General features: G+C 30.7%; 1 protein-coding gene and 1 pseudogene across 1 annotated transcript; one reads left to right on the forward strand and one right to left on the reverse strand.

Annotated features, from left to right (window-relative positions):
- Nucleotides 1–1,631: 1,631 nt before the first annotated feature.
- LOC6640660 (protein late bloomer) lies at nt 1,632–5,352 on the reverse strand. The gene is made up of 5 exons (XM_002063124.4): nt 4,822–5,352; nt 2,436–2,609; nt 2,203–2,364; nt 1,940–2,137; nt 1,632–1,877 (listed from the first exon to the last, which is right to left on the reverse strand). Exons 1-5 carry the CDS (start codon nt 4,876–4,878, stop codon nt 1,806–1,808), a joined length of 663 nt encoding a protein of 220 aa, XP_002063160.1. The 5' UTR covers nt 4,879–5,352; the 3' UTR covers nt 1,632–1,805.
- A 7,206-nt stretch (nt 5,353–12,558) lies between these two features.
- LOC6640659 lies at nt 12,559–14,365 on the forward strand (annotated as a pseudogene).
- Nucleotides 14,366–22,236: the final 7,871 nt, after the last annotated feature.

Genomic DNA, 22,236 nt, shown 5'->3' on the forward strand with positions numbered 1-22,236 from the left:
ATAAAATTCTTGCTTTCATGTCTAATATGTTACGTAACAAGGAGATGCTTCAAGGTCATGTTGAGTAAGATGAAAACAACTGACCTTGTCAAGAAAACTACTACAGAGCGGGCAGAGGTTGCCACCCTGGACTTAATAGCATTAAATTTATTCCCAGTCCTTGATCTAAATTAAATATTGACAAAGCATGTTGGCGCCAATAAGTGAATGGAAGTATTAGAATTAATGTAATAGCACGAAATTGGACAAACAGGGTAAACTCAAGGTCGACTCTTTTATTCACTGCTAATTGCCAATTTTTATGAATTTTTTTAATACTTTCTTTAGATTTTCCAAAACACTTACCATTTGTTGAGTATTCGATGAGTGATCGAATGTTATTCATATCTTTAAAAGGGTGCAAAAGTTTCAACAACATAATATTTCTTTTTTTGGCCAACTTGGGGCCAACATTCCAGATATTTTTTAGTCATGCTTAATATGTATTTTTATATTTTGTTTGTGTATATAGTAGCTGAAGAATATATTTAGTTGCTATACAAATATGTGGACCACGGCCAAATATTTGTCGTGTTTTTTTTAGAATTTGTTTATATGTAGTAAAGTTTTTTTTATGCATGTTCATAATTTGAAATTACACGCTAGTCACCTGAACGATAAGAAAACCCATAAATATGATATCATAGGTATAATGTCAAGTAGCTGCCCCTTATACACGCTAATAATTTTAGATTCGACATGGAAATTTAAGTAATACATAAAGATAAAAGTGTTTGTAGAAACTGACTAGTTCGAATTTTCCTTTAATTTATATGATGATTCAGCTTACAATATATAAATTTTGTTTGTTTAAAAATAAGAAATTGTGCTTTTTCATTTTATTTTTCTATCAACAACAAAAAAAAGGCATCGATATCTCATCAGTGATCACGTAAGAGTATTAAAATCGACACAATTCAAATGTTTTATTCTTCTAGCCATGCCTGAGTTTTTTTTTTAAACAAACTTATTTAATTTGAAAAAATTTCAATTCATGCCTGGAGTTTCCAATTTGATAACCAAAACAAAATATCAACAATTGGAAATTTGTCTAATATTATTTGAAATGGACATCCACAGTGAAGGTCAAAATCTTATTCAGAGCAAAGTCAATGACAAACATAGCAGCCAATATCATTTGGGCGATTTTTCAGTATTATGCTGATCTCATGGCCACCATTATGATATTCCTTTATCCAGGATATGGATCCTGCCATCAACTTTTCAAGTAAACTAAAAAGTTAAGTGCCTTTTGTTACGATATGGTAAATATTCCGATCCTTAAGGCTTTTACTTCAAGTGGCCAATGTCTCCTAAAAAGTGTCTCTTGAATTTGCTTAAAAGATTTGAATTTACTGTTAAAAAATTTACTTTACTTTATAAAAATCTTTGTTTTATTAAAAATTCTTTGAATAAATAGTAATTACACAATCAATAATTAACTGTTTTTGTTCTCGAGTTTTGAGCGAGAATATACTTAAAATTCATCAATATAATAGATTCGTGTTATGTTACACCTTTAACAAGAATTTCAAAATTATTTTAAAGCTTTTCATTAATATGCAAATAATAATAATATATATAAATTCCGAAACATCAATAACTTAATGTATATATAACCATTTATAGACATACATATAGCACAACTCGCAATTGTTTCTTATTTCTGAAGTCAATTTTCAGAATCAAAAAAGTGTGAGAAAACCTGTGAGAATATTTGGCGTAGAGAAAGCTCAGTCGATAAAAAAGAGAACTTTATCTAGTTTTTAAAAGTATTGTCGACGACGATCATTTCGAATTGTAGTACACAGACGACACGAAAAGAATATGAGGACAAGCTGTAAAAGAAAAGGAAAAATAAGTATAGAATGTCGTATTGTAGTTTAAAAAGAAACTTTACCTCTAGAGACACCAAAACGCCACTTAAAATATTAAATATTTGTATCAAATTGAGCCAATAGTTTTCAAATTCCACCCGACATCCATTATTGATAAGATTTTCAGCTTTACTCGTATCATGATTGCGGAAACATGTCGCTGGCGGCATACGTTCATTGACAATATAGTCATTGGGACTGCCGCGACCACAGCAATTAAACTATATAATTAAAGAGTATGAGAATAATTTGCTCAAGAAGCAGATGTCACATTTTATAGTCATACCCAATTCTCATAGAGGGACATGGCGCCAGGACTGTCTAACTCTTCCTCCCAAGTTGTTTCCAAAGCATTGGCGAAATTCGAGGCCACCGATTTTGAGCTATTTATTAAAAAGTATAGGGCACCCACTTGAGCTATGATTACCAGTAAGAAGAATACAATAAACTGGAATATAGAATTATATCAATTAATTAATATATATTTATTACAATTTTGTTTGTCATTATCAAACTTACCGTAATTGTACAGCAAACATTTTCTCTCCAAGCAGACAAAAAGCCCCAAAGTATTAAAACTAGAGCAGTTGCCCCAATGGCCACATAGGCATATGCGGCTATAGTTCCAATTTGATTTGAATCATAGGATAATAGCACATAAGAGCCAAATCCTATATCAACAAATGCCAGTAACTGTAAGGAGAGAGAAAAAAAATGGGCTTATTGTTAGTAAAAAACACAAAAAACAACAAACTATAAATAATCAAATTACTGTGTTTACTCGTTATGTTATGTAGTTAGTTATACATGTTAACCCACTTGAATACTTTCAACCTCAGACAACGCGCCTCAAGGGCTAGCCTGTCTGGCGTCAACATCGACAACAATAACAATAAACACAAAATGGGAATATGAGAAAACAATGGAAGGGAAATTTTGTGTCGTATAAAGGTCAAGTTGACTTTTGTGATTGCTCTTATCATCTATCGCTGAATATGAAACATTTAAGTAGTAATTTACACAAAATCTCATACGAGGCTTGAGGTGAAATATATATATTTACCTACATACATTTATTTTGTCACAATAATTAAACATTAACCATTCAATGTATTAGTTTAAGTTCTAAAGTTTAATGATAATCATATAAAACAAAAATGAACTTTAAAAAGTTCAAACAAATTTCCTGTCTACTCTAAACATTTCAAAAACTGTAACTTTATCTACCTACTTCAAATGTTTGTGTTATAGAAAATTTCTGGATTCAAATTGGGGTATGCAAAAAAACCACGACTCTGAGTCAACAAAGGTAATGTTTGTTTGTTTTGTGTATTTATAAATGAAATCAATGAATTCGTCAGAGTCCAGTAACAAAGTATCAAAATGGTTGATGTCATAGATCGATTAAGTCACAAATCTTAAAGCTGATTCATCATTTAGTTGATTCATCAAAGTTAACATCAACAAACTATAGTAGGTTTTGAGACTTTGAGCATCTGCCTCTATAAAACCAATGTAAAATATTAATTACATGAAAATCGCATCGCTGGTAATGTATACAGATAGAGTATGTATGTATGTTTATACATATTGAGTAATTTGACTATACACAATAATGAGAAGCAACGTGTGGTTACACTCATTCTGCGGTTTGCTTATAATTAAAAATTGTGTTGAACTAACAAACCCGTTTGGCAGGAATTCCTTAGCAGATCAATCTGAACATTGTGGAAATATTGAATTGTAGATTTTACCACATATTCAGAATTTTAGATTTTACCACAATTTCTTTGCCACAAATATTTAAAGATGCGGTGGAAATGTACTATAAAAAGAGACCATTCATGAATGTTTTTAATTAGAAGTCGGTCGAAATGTTATGAATTGTGGTTTTATAGGCTTATCAATAATGAACAAGAAACCACTTAAATCAACATTTAATACATTCAATTCCATTATGAAACAAATAAATGATGCTTTAAACTAAAATGAATTGACTGATTAGAGAAACGAATGAAATTAATGACTTAGCTGTTTAAATTTTAGTTTCTTAAGAGATTATTGTTTATATTTGAATTTCTTGAATTATTTTAGTAAGTCGTTCTAAATAAAACTGTTTGTAGAGTTCTATTAGAGTAAAATCGATGCCTTAAGATCTAAACTTGCATGTTGTTACAATTTCCAAGTGGTATCACTAGAATTTATTAATAAAATTTTAAAATAAAACTCAAAACTTTTATCGATCATGAAAAATACCAAAAATTTATCGAAAATTAGAGATGAAATGCTTAACTTAGCTATTTAAAGACTAGTTTCTTAAAGATATTCACAAAATCGCTGCCTTAAGATCTAAACTGACGTGTTTTTACAATTTCCAAGAGTTATCATTTGAATTTGTTCAACAAATTGTAAAATTATACTCAAAACTTTTATCGATCACCAAAAATAGAAAAAATTATCGAAAATTTGGGAGTTGTGCGACACTGCTTAAAATCAATGTAGTTGACGGTTAATCAAAACATTTATTAATTTTTTTGTAACAGGAAAGTTAAGAAAACTATTTTAAGAATAATTTATATTTAAGAATATCTGGCATGTCATAGAAATTGAAATGTTTTATTTTGATTTCCACTTTATTAGTACGTCAAAGTTGTGAAATAACAATTAATGACCTGTCCCAACAAAAGAAATTTTTGTTGATTTTGCGTTTCAGATCGACAAAATATTGATTTAAAAAGCTGTCATATAGAAAGATAACGTATTTATTTGTTTTCAACGAATTTTTCAAGTGACAATTGTAAAATGTGTGCTAAATGATCAGTTTACATTAATTGAACTCTATTGGCACAATTGCGGAAATACATGCACAATGTGGGCACAGTTAGTGATAATTGTATTTGCTTACCGCACAAATTATGTAGAATATATAGATAAAAAACTTCAGACAACTTGTGGCCGACATTTCAACGGATTTTTGACCTCCTTTTTTGTTGTGGTTCTTTTTTTGAGTTTTATTCGAATTGTAGCTTAAACCGTTTTCTTTCGCTTTCGTTTTTAAAAATTTTTTAGGTGTGAGCTACATTTGATCCCGCTTCCATATACTGGTTTTTGTGCTGTCTTCTTTGGATCCACTTTCTTATGCTGTGAGCACGAGCAGAGTAGTCAATTTTTCTGTACACTGATGAGAGCACCAATCTATGACATCATGAAATTGTTGTTTTTTTTTTGGTTTTTATTCTATTAGATACACATTCGTTTATATTAGTACATTTATTTTGGGTAACTCAAAAAATCTATCTACATAGAGGAAATTGGTCCTATAAATATAATATATGGAGATAGCGAAAATATCTTGGCTTTCTTTAACTCTCTAAATTTTTTTTTTTTTTTTTTTTATTATTGTAGAACGCTCGTAGCGAGACGCTCTTCTGTTGACGTTTCAAAGAGAACTGAATATGTATGCGGGGGGATTTGGCCAGCCGGTGAAAGCTCTCTCAAACATGTTTATAGAAAGCTCAATTTTTGTTGTTATTGTAGAGAAGTCTCTGGCTGTTTAGGTGCTATGGTTCATATGCATTAACCACATATAAAGAACTAAAACTGAAGACTAGAGGGTTAGGCCAAAAGATTAGATAAAATCGTTTATCAGATAGTGATGAACTTACCCTCTAGAAACAAGCAAGTAATAACCATCCAGAGATCAAAATCGTTTGGATAGTTTATAGCAAAAAGTATATCGTACAAAATTGATACGACAGTCAGCGTTAATGAAAAGAACATCCACGAGAGTAATACTTTATTATCCTAAAATTTATAAAAAAAAAATTACAAATAAGATATAGGACCTCCTAGTAACTGCTCACCTTTTGCCTAGAGCAAACCATGATTAGACCATATAAGCCATTTACCATTAATAAAACACTTTGCATTAACCAATTGTTAGCAGTATCTTTGGTTGCAAAAATCAGTGAAGCAGAAAAAAATAATATATTTTCTCAATTGAAATTCATACCTTCCATTTTAGATTTTATCGTAATGGTTGAATGATGCAATGCATCATTCCAGGAAATCCAAAGACAATATAAATTACAAGCACAAAAACAAATAAGCCATAATTTTTTGGAAGTTTGGTTAGTTAAAAGCGTTAACTTGTTCATCTTGAGCGAATGTAGAAACTAAACTACGGAAAAATATTCCTTGCAGGCGAAAATAAAATGAAATTAATAACCTCATTTTCATCTTATAATAAATAGTCTAATATGTGTTTCAGTTAAAGGTCAATATATTGAAGTACATACATATATGTATTAAGGTAATTATATTAATGTGGGAATGGATCGAAAGACGAGAAGCGGTCGATTGTATTGAACTAGTTCAGAGGTGTATAAATCAAAAGGTTTCAATGATTTCGATGACAAACAATCGAGATTATAAGTGAGAGAGTTTTTTGAGAATGTGCTTATGTAATAGTTAGGTGACAAATGTATAATTAATTATATTCAATAAAACTGTATGGAATATTGAGTTGAAAGGTGTTCGATATTAGCGCCAGCTGTTTATATCAAAGTGGCAGTCTGGCATCGCTAGTATTATTAAGGAGATCTGGCAGCGCCTTACAGAGATAGCTTTCTTGTTCTTGGCATTGTACAGACGTGTAGTTAAGTTCTAATAAAGTAACATACATATGTATATTCGCAAATGAATGTATTGTTCTTTCACTTTATACATAGCTGTGCGACCAAAATCGCGGGGTCTCTCGGAATCATATTTTCCAACAAAAGGCCTACGAATTTGGTGAAAAAAGGGGGATTACATTTGCGTTCCCACATTAATATTAATCCAAAATATGTCTGAATAAACAGTTATTTGTAGTTAAATACCCAATTTATCCTCAAATTTGTATTTCATTTACTTTATTTTCATTAAATTTCATATTTTTTTAAAACTTTAACAATTAGTCAAATTAATCGAATGCCTTAAAACAATACCCAAAAAATAAATGAGTAAATACTGCACATTTAAGTAACTTAACAATCCTTCTCGGGTTTTGTACTGATCTAGACACCTTAGTGTTCGCATCATATTCGTATACCTAACTTCCCCGAGAAAATTAACGACAAAATTAATGATTTGAATCATAAAAGGCGACATCGTGTATCGCAATACTACTTTTAAAAATGAATTATTGAATGAGTAATTAAGAATTAAATAATTCTTCAAATTATAAAAAAATATATAATTTTCATTTCCAATTGCGAAAAGGAACGTTGTAGTAGATATGATCTCTTGTTGAAGGTGAATAAAAGATTTGAATATGTGTGCGACAGGATTTTCGCAAAATCCTTTTCAACCATGTTGATAGAGTGCTCACTTGTTGTTGTTGATGGTTTTTCGGCTCTTTAGGTGCTACGGCTCATATGCATTAACCACATATAGAGAACTTAAACTGAAAACTAGTTGGAATAGCGAAAATATTATTTCAATCGTTCATTAGTGAGTGATGGACTTACGGATCCTAAGTCCATCCATCAGTGAGTGATGGACTTACCTTCTAAAAACACGCAAGTGATAACCATATAGTTATCGAAATCGATTGGATACTCCGAAGCAAAAATAAAATCATAGTAAATGGATAGGACAGTGAGTGTTAATGAGAAGAATATCCATGTGAATAACACTATTTTATCCTTAAATTTTTAAGAAAAATACAAAAATTTCATATTGGATCTCCAGGTAACAGCTTACCTTTTGCTTGGCGCAAACCATGATTAGACCATATAAGCTATTTGCCATTAATAGCACACTTTGCATTCCCCAATTGTTACCAAGAGCTTTAAAACCTGGAAATATTAATACTATTTCTTAATGGAATTGAAATTCATACCTTCCATTTCTAGCTTTTCCGAATCGTACATAAAGTCCAATAGATCCTTCCAAGAAATCCAAAGACAAAATAAATTACAACCACAGAAACAAATATGCCATAATATATTAAAAGTTTGGCAAATTTGAAACGTTAACTTATTCATCGTGGCGGAATAAACATACTAAACTAAAGAAAAAACCATTTATTTCCAGCGAAATAAATGAAATAAGGAAGAACAGTTGGGGCCTCATTTTCGTTTCATAATAATAATAAATAGTCTAATAAGTGTTTGAGTTAAAGGTCAATATATTTAAGTACATTGAGGCATATTACAACGTATCTAAAAACATAAATTGACGACTTGCAGTTTAATAGGCGATATCGAGCATTCCAAATTTAGCTTTAGAAATGAATTAAATATTCCATATATGTAACTAAAAGTTAAATAATTCTTCCTTACGAAAGTGAACACCCTTAGGAAAAGATCTTTTGTTGACGTTCAAAGAGGCAACTGAATATGAATGCGTCTGATTATGGCCATCCGGCAAAAGCTTTTTCAAACATGTTTGTAGAAAGCTTATTTTTTGTTGTTTAGAGAAGTCTCTGGCTCTCTGGCTCATATGCATTAACCACATATAGAGAACTAAAACTGAAGACTAGGTAAAGTGAGAGGATTAGATAATATCATTGACCAGTTAGTAATGAACTCACCTTCTAGAAACAAACAAGTAATAATTCTATAGATACCGAATACTTCTGAATAAGCTTCAGCAAAGGCTATGTCATAGGAGATGTATAAGACAATCAATCCTAATGAGAAAAACATCCACGAATATAACACTAAAAAACTCTAAAATTTATGAAAATTAAAAACGTTGTGTACATGTCTAATTGTTTATGAGAGCTCCGAATAACTGCACACCTTTTCTTTGGAGCACACTATTATAAGACCATATAAACCATTCGCCATTAATAGCACACTTTGCATTCTCCAAAGGTCTTCAGTATCTTTAAAAGCACAAATCAGAAAAGCAGAAAATGGGGATACGTTTTTTTAAATCAGTTTAAATTCTTACCTCTTAGTTCACCGATATCCATATGCATATTATCGTAAGAATTCCAGAAACAAAATATATTACAAGCACAAAAATAATAATGCCATAATATATTCCATATTTGCCATATTTTAGCCGTTAACCTACTCATCTCGGGCGAATAAACAAATACCATGAAAAAACATTCACTTCAAGTGAAATGAAAAGAAATTATAGAAAGTGCTTCATCAAAACGGATTACTTTAATTATCAATAAGCGTCAAACAATATAAACAATACACGTGTGTCACAGCTATATGAGGTAATAGTTAGTATCAGGATACTGTAAGATTAATATAACAACAAACCCAAAAACATACATACTTAAATCCAAAAGAGGTCTGCATATTCCTTATTTAGGTGTTAAATTTAAACTTTGTCTTTCAATGACCGGAAATTTCTTCTTTTAAGTAATATTTTATATAAGTGCATATATACATAAATATGTTATATTTATACAGATAAGGAAACATTTAAAATATGTACTCCGAAGCAGAGAAATAAATTAAAATAAAATCGCAAATAATAATATTTGCAAAAGCTATCTCCCTCAATTTGGGAACTCTTTTTCCGATTTTGTCCTATTCTGGTTGTTTTATTGATTATTATGGACATCATACTCGCATTCGGATGATTCGTTGTGAATTTAATATATTTTATTTCCATAGTTTATAAAATGAAATAAATATGGAATTAAATAATTTTTAAATTACTATTATATTAAGTTATCCTTCTTGAGGTGAATATCACATTTTTTAATATGATTGTAGTAGTCAAGAGATATTAGACGAATGGCTTACCATGAGCATTTCAGAAAGGAAAAGGGTATCAGCGTTGTCTCTCTATTTGTTATCGATATCATAATATTGATATCGATACAACTTTATTGCCATCGTAAAAAAGGTATCTGTTGGAGAGCTGCATGAATGATTTAAAAAGCAATGTGAGTTAACAATATTCTAAACGAAATTGAATCTAAATAAATTGAATGACTTTGAAAACCGATTTCAGTTAAGTAATATTGAATGCTAGATCCATCGGGTATATGATGGATTATTGAATAATATTTAATTTCTATTTGATAGATAGCTATATATTTATGTTTTCTGTGTTCGTTGCAATTAGGAAATCCTTCTGAATAAGATTTTCCAAAATTTGTCCGAAAATGTCCACTTCAAAATCGAGCACTAGGTTTTTGGTGTATTGGGTATTAATAAATAAATAGCCTTCATTTCACCACTATTTTTCCCTTCATTTTTGATAAACAAAGATTAGTTCTTGTTGTAAATTCGAATGATTAGAGTATCTTATTGTTAGTTCATTTCTATTCTATGACACTCAATTCATTGCTTTTCATTAAACAGAGTTACGAATTTTTGGAGAATTGACAAGTATTTATATTCACACTCATGCATTTATTCATTCATTTACATTGATTTTTCTATTATTCATGCAGCTCTCTAGTATCTGTATGTACAAAGGGATTATTTTATCCGTATGTAGTAGTAGATTAAAGTTATTGTTTAGCTAAATGTATTAAGAATATATATATCCCCAATTGCGAAGAAACTTTCTTAGGAGAAGATCTTCAAAGGAAAATTGCAAGTGAATGAATCCGCAGGATTTGGCCAGCCCGCAAAAGCTCTCTCGCCCATGTAGTTTTAATAGTCAGTTCTCTGGCTTTATTAACGCTATGGCTCATATGCATTAACCACATATAGAACACTAAAACTGAAGACTACTTTGCAATAGAAAGATATTAAATACAATCGTTGCTCAGTTAGTAATGAACTTACGTTCTAGAAGCAAGCAAGCTAAAGCCATATAGTTATGGATATCGTTTGGATACTCCGACACAAACATAAAATCATAGTAAATAGATAAGACAGTTAGTGTTAATGAAAAGAATATCCATGTGAATAACACTATTTTACCCTAAAATTTATATGAAAAATACAAAAATTTGATATTGGACTTCCAGGTAACAGCTTACCTTTTGCTTGGAGCAAACCAAGATTAAACCATATAAGCTATTTGCCATTAATAGCACACTTTGCATTCCCCAATTGTTACCAAGAGCTTTGAATGCTGGAAAAATTAATACATTTTCGTAATAGAATTGGAATTCATACCTTCCATTTTTGGCTTTTCCGAATCGTACAAAAAATAAAATAGATCCTTCCAAGAAATCCACAGACAAAATAAATTGCAACCACAGAAATAAATATGCCATAATATGTTGAAAGTTTGGCATATTTTAAGCGTCAACTTGTTCATCTCGAGCAAATGTACATACTAAGTATAGTTTCCATAGTTATGGATAAACATACACTTCAGGAAAAGCAAATTGACATTACGATCAGCAATTAAGACCTAATTTCCATCTAATAATAATAAATAATCAATTAAGTTAAAGGTATAGGTATATTTAAGCATATATGTATATTAAGGCATTCATACTACACTGAATCTAAAAACGTAGTTCAAATCCAAATCGATGTAAATAAACAGTTGTTCCTAGTTTAAAAACTTTTTTTTTTTTTTGTATATATAGGTAATAAATTTCTTATTTAAGGTAAGTATATATTTTCGTAAAACTTTTAATAAGAATTTTTTCTCAATTTCGTATTATTCTTGTCATACCGGTTATTCGTCGTAAGCTATTATATTATTAAGCAAATTACCATCCACATTGATGCCATTTATATCAAGCATTAACATTAAAAATCCAGTTCTAAATTTAATATAAGTAGTAGTTATATAAGTAGTTAAGACCTATGGGTATAATACAGGGTGCAAGGTTCTCATAATTATTTGTAAGATATTTGGGTTTCGCTGATTTAGTTTTTTTGTTGAGATTTTGTTTTTGGAATATTTAAGAAAAGCCTAAATTTAATTTCCCCTTTAAATATTTTAATACTTAAATTAAATTTTCTTTACATTCGGTTTAAACGGTGTTATTCGACATTTATCTATATTTTGTTTTATAGACCAAAGTTGTGACTGTGAAAATTGTGAATTTTTGAAAATTATGTTTTCATCAAATGTTTGACACATATTTGTTGGAGAAATGTTGAATTTTTTAAAATGTTTTTTCGACCAAAATTAACAGTCTTGATTTAACTGAATTCATATAATAATATATAAATCAATTGCATAAAAATTAGCTTCTAACATGTCGAAAATGTTTCTTTAGTTAAGGATTATTTTAAATCCATCTTTAAATCTATGAAAGTTTACACGATATCATTTACTCCTGTAAGCTCGTGAATACGAAAACGATACTAACTAATCTGAACTAAAACGAAAAATAAAACTATTTTGGTTGCAGGTGATAAAAAGAGCAATTGGCCATGGTAAAAATAATGTTGTGCAAGCTCGTGGCAACTACTTTCTCATCACCTTATCCTATAACTTTCTACACACATGCAATCTAATCTATACAATAATGTTCGTACGCATTCTTGGCATCAGCAGATTTTTATTTTATGGTATTTTCAAAAATTGCGTACAGAATTACCAATCTATTTAATAAAACGCGGCTATATATAAACTAAAACTTTGTACTTGATATAATCTTGGTTTAATTGAATGTCTTTATCAATTTTCACCCATCTACTTAAAAGAAGTGTTGGAGTCAATAGTGGGTTATCAGTCACTCAACTAATTTGATTGTGTTGAAATGGCAACTAAGGTACTTTTTCCCACTTTCTACAATGAGGAGAATAAAATTTGGAGTGGTGCAGAACGAATTAAACTCTACAATGACAATTGTTCAGTGGGTCAAATAATATTTAACAACCTAAAAAATTGGCCAGACAATATAATTCAGGTGAGCAAAAAATTACTTGACCTGGTAAATGGTTTGGATATTTTTTGTCTTTAATCCCAAAAAACGTAGATTACTCATATGGATGACACGGTTGTAACCAATGCCGAATTTCTCACCTGGTCCACACGCATTGCACTATTTCTGAAAACCGAAGGATTAACCCATATGGACGTTGTGGGCATTATTGCCAATTCCAGTACATATTTGGTTCCTTTGACTGTTGCTTGCTTCTTCAATACAACTCCATTTCATGCTGTAGGGTATTCACAAGATCCGAAAGTAATATATGGGCTCTACAAAACGACCGCATCAAAGAGATCACTAAGGAATGGTCGCCAAAAATTGTGTCCCTTACGGGTCATGTGGATGGTGTGCTTAGTATTGATGATCTGCTAAAACCAAATCCTGCCGAAAAAAATTATCGGTGAGTGTGAGCCAAACTTTTGCTCATGTTAATGTTGTGTCTCTAATTTACTATAGACCATTAAAACTGGCTGTGGGTCCTGATCAAACAGCGGCATTACTTTGTTCTTCCGGGACTTCCAGTTTACCAAAAGCCGTGACGTTATCCAACAGTTTTCTTGCCGCCACTTCTGCGTAAGAGAATTTAATGATAAAGCTTTCATCTGGACATATGTATATAGATGATTCTCTTTGCAGCCTAAGCACTAGTACCGATATATTATACACTAGTGCTACCCTGGATTGGTTGACTTGCTTGAGTACTATCATTATGAGCCTTTTTAGTGGTATGACACGCATTGTTTCCAATGAACCCTTCAATGCTAGCCATTTGATTGAAATCATCAAAAAGTACAAAATTACCTTCATTGTGTTAGCTCCTTGGCAAGCCTATGAATTATTCAACAATCCCCAAGCAACTTTGACAAATTTGCAAACGTTAAAAATTTCATTTATTACCGGCGGTTGGATATCATGGGCATTGCTTCAAAAGGCTCGAAAAATTTTGCCTAGTTGTGCGATAATGTTTGGCTATGGAACAACAGAGACCGGCTTAGTTACAATTAATATGGACCACCAGTTGAAGGCTTCGGTTGGTAAAATTGCTCCCGGTATAAGAGTAAAAATTCTTGATGATCAGGGCAAACACTTGCCACACAATGAGGTCGGTGAAATTCTGATTGATATTGGTCTAGAGTGGAAAGGCTATGTGGATAATCCAAAGGATACTGCTTCAACACTGCAAAACGGTTGGATAAATTTGGGTGATTTGGGATATTTTGATAATGATAACAATCTGTATGTTGTTGATCGTAAGAAGGATCTACTCAAATATAAGTCCAGTCATTACTGGCCCAATGAACTCGAACAAATCATCGCTGAATTGCCTGAAGTACAGCAAGTTTGTGTCGTAGGGGTTCGTGATGAGAGAGGTGATGCTGCTGGTGCTTTGGTGATCACCAAAGAAGGCACCACAATTAGCGAGCAAAAGATTATCGATCATGTGGCTCAACGTGTTGGCGCCGATTATAAACATTTAAATGCTGGAGTACAGTTTTTCAGCGAATTCCCCATGAATGCCAATGGTAAAGTAATAAGAAATCAGGCCAGAAAAGCATTCGAAGCACGTCTAAAACAAATTCCATCAAATTCGATTAACCATCCGGAAATAGATTTATGTAATTTAAACATTTAGAAAAATAAACTTGGAAATTAAACTTGTTAAACTTGTGTGAAGAAGCTGGTCCAAAGAATCTTCTTAAAGACTGTTTGCTAGCTGACAACGAATTGTCTTACTCCGAAGTCGACCTTCTTTTGGATCAAGGATATTCTTTAACTAAGGGGATATACATTCTTGATTAATTTCTTGTTTTGTACATTGCATATCTTTTTCTATTTTTAATTTATAAGTATACTGAAAAAGTTGGAGATATATGTAGTAAGGAATGAGATGGTTACAAACGGGTTTTTCCTCTACCCTCTACAAAGTTATAAAACGTGATTCCAAAAAAATGATAAATGCTATATAAAAACTACAACAAATGGACTTAGGAAAAAGCTAAAGAGCTCTTTTATTAGTGTCTTTGAAAACTGCCAAAAATGAACATTGACCTTAAAATCGATAAAAGGTTAATTGAAATGTGTCCATTGCGACAATTACCAATTAGGTTTAATACTTACCGAATCATTCGATTCATGGAATTGAAAAAAACTACCTAATAGTCCATTATCAAAACTGCAACAATGTGTTGTGTCTTTCATGTGTTTATTAAAATGAATACAATTTGTTTCATATTAGTTATGTATTTCGGGATTTTCATGGCGTTCATTTTCGATTTGCATTTGTTTTTTAAAGGGGAATATGGTAAATATTTGTATCGCTTTAATAGCTATCCATTATTAAATGCGTACACATTATTTTGTGAACAAATAGACCTCGAGATATTTTTGGGTTACACTCAAATTTTTGAAATGTGGATCATTCTTAGCATTAGTGCCACTTGCTTGACAATTGTCAAGTTTCAGGTAAAATAGTTTGTCATGATTTTTGAAAATGATTAATTTCCTATGATTGTTAATTTTACTAGGATATATGCTTTCTGCAATGGTGGCTATTCATAACAGGATTATACATAATCTTTGGATTCATTTTGTTGATATCTGTATTTAATAATACCAATTGGAAAAACGATAGCACAGGACTCGCTTCGAAAAGTACATATGCCTTGGGTAAAATACATCTCAATACATTTTATTTGAATTTAATATTAACATTATTTTTTTATATTTTAGGTTATTTGTTTGTTGGCTGGTTTACAGTTGCTGTTTATTTAAAAAAAAATAGTGATTAATTTCGAAAACGAAGCCGTCCAATAAATGAAATAAGTTTTCTAATTTTACAATAAAACTTGTGCTTCGTTTGGTAAGGATTGAATGGATAATACAAAAACTCCAACTTTCCAAGTCCTTTCGTGATCGCACGTGTATCAGCAATGCAATAAGTGGGTCCGAAGAGGCTGCCAGCATTTTGAAAAGGTCTTCATTTTGTCTAATACGAGATGTTTTTAATGTATTAGTGTATTTTAACCATTTGTAGTCCTTGTTTTTACATTCCTGTGTTTCTTCGGATAGCTCTCCAATTGGTAAACACTGATATTCTATTAAATCCTTTCCGTGAGCCAAAATCCTAAGTACCGTCGCGACGCTCAATAAAGAAAAACGTTAACAAATTAAGCGAAAAAACAAATAAAGCAAAAGTGTTCCTTTAAAGGATTACTGGTTTTTAAAAGTGTCCAAGCTTGACTACCAATGCCCAACCCTGACTATATTCAAAATCGTTTTAATGACGTTATTTTTTCCCTTTTAATTTATTAATTTCATATTAATGGAAATATTTTATTATTTATCCTTTCGAACTATATACCCGATATAGACAAAAGGCAAAACTGTTTCCAACTCTAACTATATATTTCCTTAAATATGTATCCATACTTGAATTATGTCTATAAGCACAAATTACAATACTTATTTTAAAAGTGTCAATTAGGACTAATACATACCATAACAATCGATTTAGGAAATTGCAAAAGAGCTCCAAAGTAGTACAGTATCAACTCTAAGCAATAATGTGTTCTGTCTTTTGTTTGTTTATTAAAATTTTCACAGTTTCCCTAGCATTCATTTTATATTTATATATGTTCATAGAGTTCTTTATCGATTTGGTAAATGTGTGTGGAGCGTCAGAAGGTGAAGATTTTTAATCACAGCGATCCATATAAATTTATATATTTTGTAATCAAATAGCGTGGTTGCATGGAAGCTCTTGGACCATTCCACGGATTTTTTATATATGGGTCATTCATAGCACAGCTGGCCTTTTTATGACAATTGCCAAGTTTCAGGTAAGAAAACTAGGTAGCAATGATTTTTGAAAAGAATTTATTTTTAATTTCCTAAGATTTTTTACTTGACTAGGATAAATGCTTTCTCCAATGGTGGCTAACTATAACAGCTTTATACATAATTTTCGAATTTATTGTGTTGATATATACATATAGTTATCTCAATTTAATGGAAAATAACCCTAGGATCGATGTTAAAAATATCTATGGCTTGGGTAAAATATATTTTTATATCTAATTTATTTTTATTTCACATTTATATAATATTTTATAATTTAGGTTACATGGTTGTTGGCTGGTTCACAGTTGCTATTTATTTTAGAAATTTAGCGATTAATTTCGAAAACGAAGGCGTCGAATAAATGAAATAAATTTTCGAATTTTAAAGTATAAAGTTTTTTCCTTTGATGCATGCGGATAAAAAAAATTTTAAAAAGTCAATTTAACTTGATATCTCATACTCTTTGAAGAATTTTGTAAAAGTAAAGAACCTTAATACATGCCAATTCCAAATAAAACAAAACATACAAAAAAAATAAAAATGATCGGAACCTACATTTGTTTGATATATCACTCAAAAAGATTCGTTTTCATAATTGAAATGTATCCATTAGCATAAATTAAGTCAATTATTGAAAACATGTTAATTAGAACTAATGCATACCACAACATTCGATACAGGAAATCGAAAAACAGCTTCGAATAGGACAGTATCCACTCTGAGCAAAAATGTGTTGTGTCTTTCATATGTTTATAAAAATGTTCACTGTTTTTCTAACATTAAATTTTTACCTTTATTTATTCCTCTTTTCTTTTTGCGATTTAGCCAGATTATGCTTTGGCACAACTGGTAAATATTTTCAGCCGTATAAAAATGATCAATAATTACAGAGTTTTATTATGTTTTGTAATCAAATAGACTGGGAGCAGACTTTTAGCGGTACATACATTTTGTTTTCATTATGGATCATTCATAGCATAACTGGTACTTTTATGACAATTGTCAAGTTTCAGGTAAATCTAGGTAGCAATGAAAATGATTTATTTTTAATTTCCTACGATTTTTTACTTGACTAGGATAAATGCCTTCTCCAATGGTGGCTAACCATAACAGCTTTATACATAATTTTGGAATTTATTGTGTTGATCTATACACATAATTATCTCTATTTAATGGAAAATAACCCTAGAATCGATGTTAAAAATATCTATGGCTTGGGGAAAATATATTTCTATATCTAATTCATTTTTATTTCATAATTATATAATATTTTCTAATTTAGGTAATATGGTTGTTGGCTGGTTCACAGTTGCTGTTTATCTTAGAAATTTAGTGATTAATTTCGAAAATGAAGGCAACGACTAAATGAAACAACTTTGCGAATTTTAGAATAAAAAGTTTATTCCCTTTTAATGCCTGCAGTTATAAAAATTGGAATCAGCCAAGTTAACTCGATATCTCAATCTGTGTGAAGAATTTTGGAATAAGAAAGAAACCCAGAAACATGTCAATTCCAAATATAACAAAACTTAAAAAAGTAGAAGTTATTCGAAACTTTATTTCTTTCATTACATAATTGAAATGTATCCATAAGCATAAATTAACATAATTATATAAAACATGTCAATTAGGGCTAATGCATACTGCAACATTCGATTAGGGAATTGAAAAGAAAAAAACCTCCGATTAGTACAGTATCAACTCTCTGAGCAAAAATGTGTTGTGTCTTTCATACTTTTGTAAAAATTTACACTGTTTTTATAACATTAAATTTGTATTTGTATATATTTCTTTTGTTCTTTTGCGATTTAACCAGTTTATACTATGGCGCAACTGGTGAATATTTTCCACCTTATAACAATTATCTATAATTACAGAGTTATATCATGTTTTGTAATCGAATAGACTGGGACAGGTCATTTAGTAATTCATACATTTTTTGTTCATTATGGATCATTCATAGCATAACTGGCACTTTCATGACAATGGCCAAGTTTCAGGTAAAAATAGTTTGCCATGATTTTTAAAATGATATATATATACATATGTATCTTATTATTTTTGATAGGATATATGCTTTCTCCAATGGTGGCTAATTGTAACAGCTATATACATATTCTTTGGATTTATCTTGTTGACATGGACATATAATCATCCTTATATAATAGAAAACCACAAAAGACTTGATATGAGAAATGTTCATGGCTTGGGTAAAATATATTTATTTACTTATATTTCGTATTAGCAATGATTTCTATTTTAGGTTATTTGGTTGTTGGCTGGATCACAGTGGCTATTTATTTAAAAAACTTTATAATTAATTTCGAAAACGAATAGTTGGTCGATTAATTGTTTTAACGCTTCAGCTGTTAAGAAATAAACTAACTTTGTATTTAATAAAGGAGATTACTGATTACTTTGATATTTTTTTATACATAAATCGGGTTGTTTCTTTGCCAGATTATAGTCCTTATTGTCTGTGCTCGACTGTCGTTATCGAATCTAAAAAGAAATGTTTAGAAAACCGCAAAGACAGGACTTTCTCACTTCTTAAAACAGCAAACATCTTGTGAGTCTTTCAAAGGTTTCAAAACAATAACATTGTCAGAAAACTTCTTTAATGAAGGACTATCCCGTTAATTTAATTTTACATTCCCCTAGAATGGCAGATTGTATTTACCATGGAAGCCTATTGTTATCTATGGGTTATTCACAGTATAATTGGCACAATTAATGACAATTGTCAAATTAGGGTAAGAGTTCACTATTAAAACAATTTGATTTCTCGTCTGCCTGGATATTTGCTATCTCCAATGGTGGTTACTAGTGACAGGTATATTCATTTTCATGACAATTATGTTTATGGGATGTTCATTTTGTCGTCCTGACTTGCTACCTCACAACATGAAGGCAGATGTTAAAAATATCTTTGGATTGAGTAAGTTTTTTGTTAATTGAATTATTTCATATATATGTATATAAATATTTCACTATATACTAGGCTATTTAATTCTTGGCTGGTTTACAGTTGCTGCTTATATAAAAACACTAGTGAATACATTAGAATGTGAAGCTTAATATAATTAATAATCTTGACCAAACTTACAAGAAGTCTTAAGTCCTTCGTGACGAATTCGTTCGAATAATAAATTTTTAGAGCGTAAAAATACTAAAATGATCCAAACACCTCAAAATTTAATTGACGAAAAGCAGAAGGTCGTTCAGGTGACCTAATGGATTTATGGACTACAACGAGGATCCTTGAAATCACATTTGGAAATTACGAAGACAAATTAAAAACCCCGCCTAAACTGACCCAACCCAAAAAGGTCAACGTTTCCCTTCTGTATGATGGTTTTTGGTAATTTAAAAGTATAAATAAATTTTTGCAGTCATGATAAAGTTTAAATCTTTATTTTCGATATAAGCGTGAGACGCTTTAGGGCGTGAACAAAACTTGCAAAGGTGATACATATTAATATATATTTATTTTGGCCCAAAGCGTCTCCAATTACTATAACTGAAGGGAATTACATACTTATACAAATTTTAAAGCAATTTGGTTACTGATCTGGAGCTTTGCTTGAAATTGAATGCTTGAGGGCGTGACAATACTCGACAAAAACTATTATCCACACAGAAACTACAAAAACTAAAATATGTAGAAAAGAAATTGAATATTAAAGCAAAAACAAAAAGAAAAATATTACCAATAGTTGATATAGTCGAATTTAGCATCTCAATCTTTTGCGAAACGATAACTAAAATCCAAACATAGATTATCCATGCTGCAGATGTAAAGAACAACCAACAAAAGAGAAACCACTTTACCTAAAAGATTTATAGAAATATGAACATAAAAAAAATAAAATATTTTTTTGTAATATTTACTTCTAATTTGGAACAACGTATCAAAATTCCAGAGCCAGCAATCACACACAAGTAGAAATTTATTATATACTCATAACGTGTCTCTAAAAAATGAATGCAAAATTAATATAAATTTTAACTTATGTATGTTTATAATATATTTTACTATAATTCGTCGCTGGGGGAAACATTTCAGAATATTTTCCTTCAATCACTGCAAATTCTACACCAAACACAACTATAATTGTTATAAGAAAGAACAAAATAGCGAAAATCTGTAATATCGGCTGACACATAATGTTCGTCATTTAAAAAGCAAACTCAAACTGAACTATCCTCATCTTTATAGTTTACCTATTAAGTTAATTGCAAAATAAAATTAATAGGAAGATGATTTAACTTAATGTGCTGAATACACCATTGAGAGTAGACAAAAAAATTGCCAGCTTTAGCTAAGGCAGGCAATTTGGCAAATTGAAACTTCTGAAACAAACTTCTCTTCAGAAATTTTGACGTATTAACTATGTGGAGATAGTGTGGTAGCGCTGTAAGGCCAGATCTTATTCCCGAAGCAGCTGATCGACGAGGTGGCAAGGAAAGCAGACATGACGGTGTGGCAAAGTTGAAAACGAGGAGTCTGGAGAAAACTACGAACGACGGACGACATGTGTGTAAACGCTTTTAAATCTAAATGATATAGTCACCCAATCTAGTTTTCCGAATTCATTCAAATTTGGCACATTTAATAGGTATATTAAACTTACTAATATTCAATTTCACAACAATACCTCAGAAATGAACGAAGCTATTGAGAAAAGTCACTGTTCGTGTATGGGAGCAATAATTATATACTGATCCGATCCGGCTGAATCCGAGGTAAACAAACCCTGTCGGAGATGCTTCCTTCTATGCGTTTCACACTTCTGACCCAAGTACCATTTGATCTCTTGAATTAGAAAAGTACTCAACAGTCTTTGTGATGCACTTTTCAGAGAGTTTTTTAATAATCGTGATGTTTAAGAGTGTTGAAAGTAATCTGCGTCATTAGAATAATTTGTGTGTTAAAAATAGTTTGTAAAAAAACAAAAAGAATTATTTTTTAAGTATTTGTATTTTTCTTTTATATCAATGATATAAAAGGTATATTCATTTCGGCAGAAATGCGTATAGAAGGAAGAAGTTAATTTAGCCATATTCATATAGGCCATACTTAAGCGGACGCCTAGGTAAGGGATGAATAACAAATGAATTTCCAAGGATATTCAATCTTCCTTACTACCAAAATTAGCTCCGGCCCACCGTATATAACCAATTAATTAATTTATTTATTACATATATTGGGTACCCGTTGGCTGAACTTTACTATTTGGGAAGAATGTTAAATTTTTATAATTTGCATACACTAAAATAGATGTAACGGCTTCAAAAACTATAAAGATAAGAAATGTAGAAGTTAGGGTTATGCGAAAATGCAGAGATCATTGAGAAAACTTACTCAAAGGAAGACAATCGAGTATTTGTAATGAGCCACGCGTCCTTTGTTGAATCAGAATGAGAGCTATAATGGCTCCCAACATCGTTGTAATTATCCAAACAAAATAGATTATAAGCAGAAATTTAATCTAAAAATATAAAGTAATATAAATCCATATCTGCTACGCAAAATTTGGTTATTTGTATGTCCCACTCTCAAGTTTAAATAATAGACATATACGCCTAGGCAGCCAATTACAATAGAATAAAAATGTATTACACTAATGGTTTCTCCGGCATCTGGAATCAAGATACATTAAT

Source organism: Drosophila willistoni, assembly GCF_018902025.1.
Source record: "Drosophila willistoni isolate 14030-0811.24 chromosome 2L unlocalized genomic scaffold, UCI_dwil_1.1 Seg196, whole genome shotgun sequence".
NCBI lineage: Eukaryota > Metazoa > Arthropoda > Insecta > Diptera > Drosophilidae > Drosophila > Drosophila willistoni.

What these genes read in the sequence shown, in the direction of transcription:
- LOC6640660 (XM_002063124.4), bottom strand. Translation starts at nt 4,878, where the DNA reads ATGTCGGCCACAAGTTGTCTGAAGTTTTTTATCTATATATTCTACATA. An exon ending in ATGTTTGCTGTACAATTACG is followed by an intron (nt 2,365 to 2,435) that starts GTAAGTTTGATA and finishes TCTATATTCCAG; the next exon opens with TTTATTGTATTCTTCTTACT. An exon ending in TGTCCCTCTATGAGAATTGG is followed by an intron (nt 2,138 to 2,202) that starts GTATGACTATAA and finishes TTAATTATATAG; the next exon opens with TTTAATTGCTGTGGTCGCGG.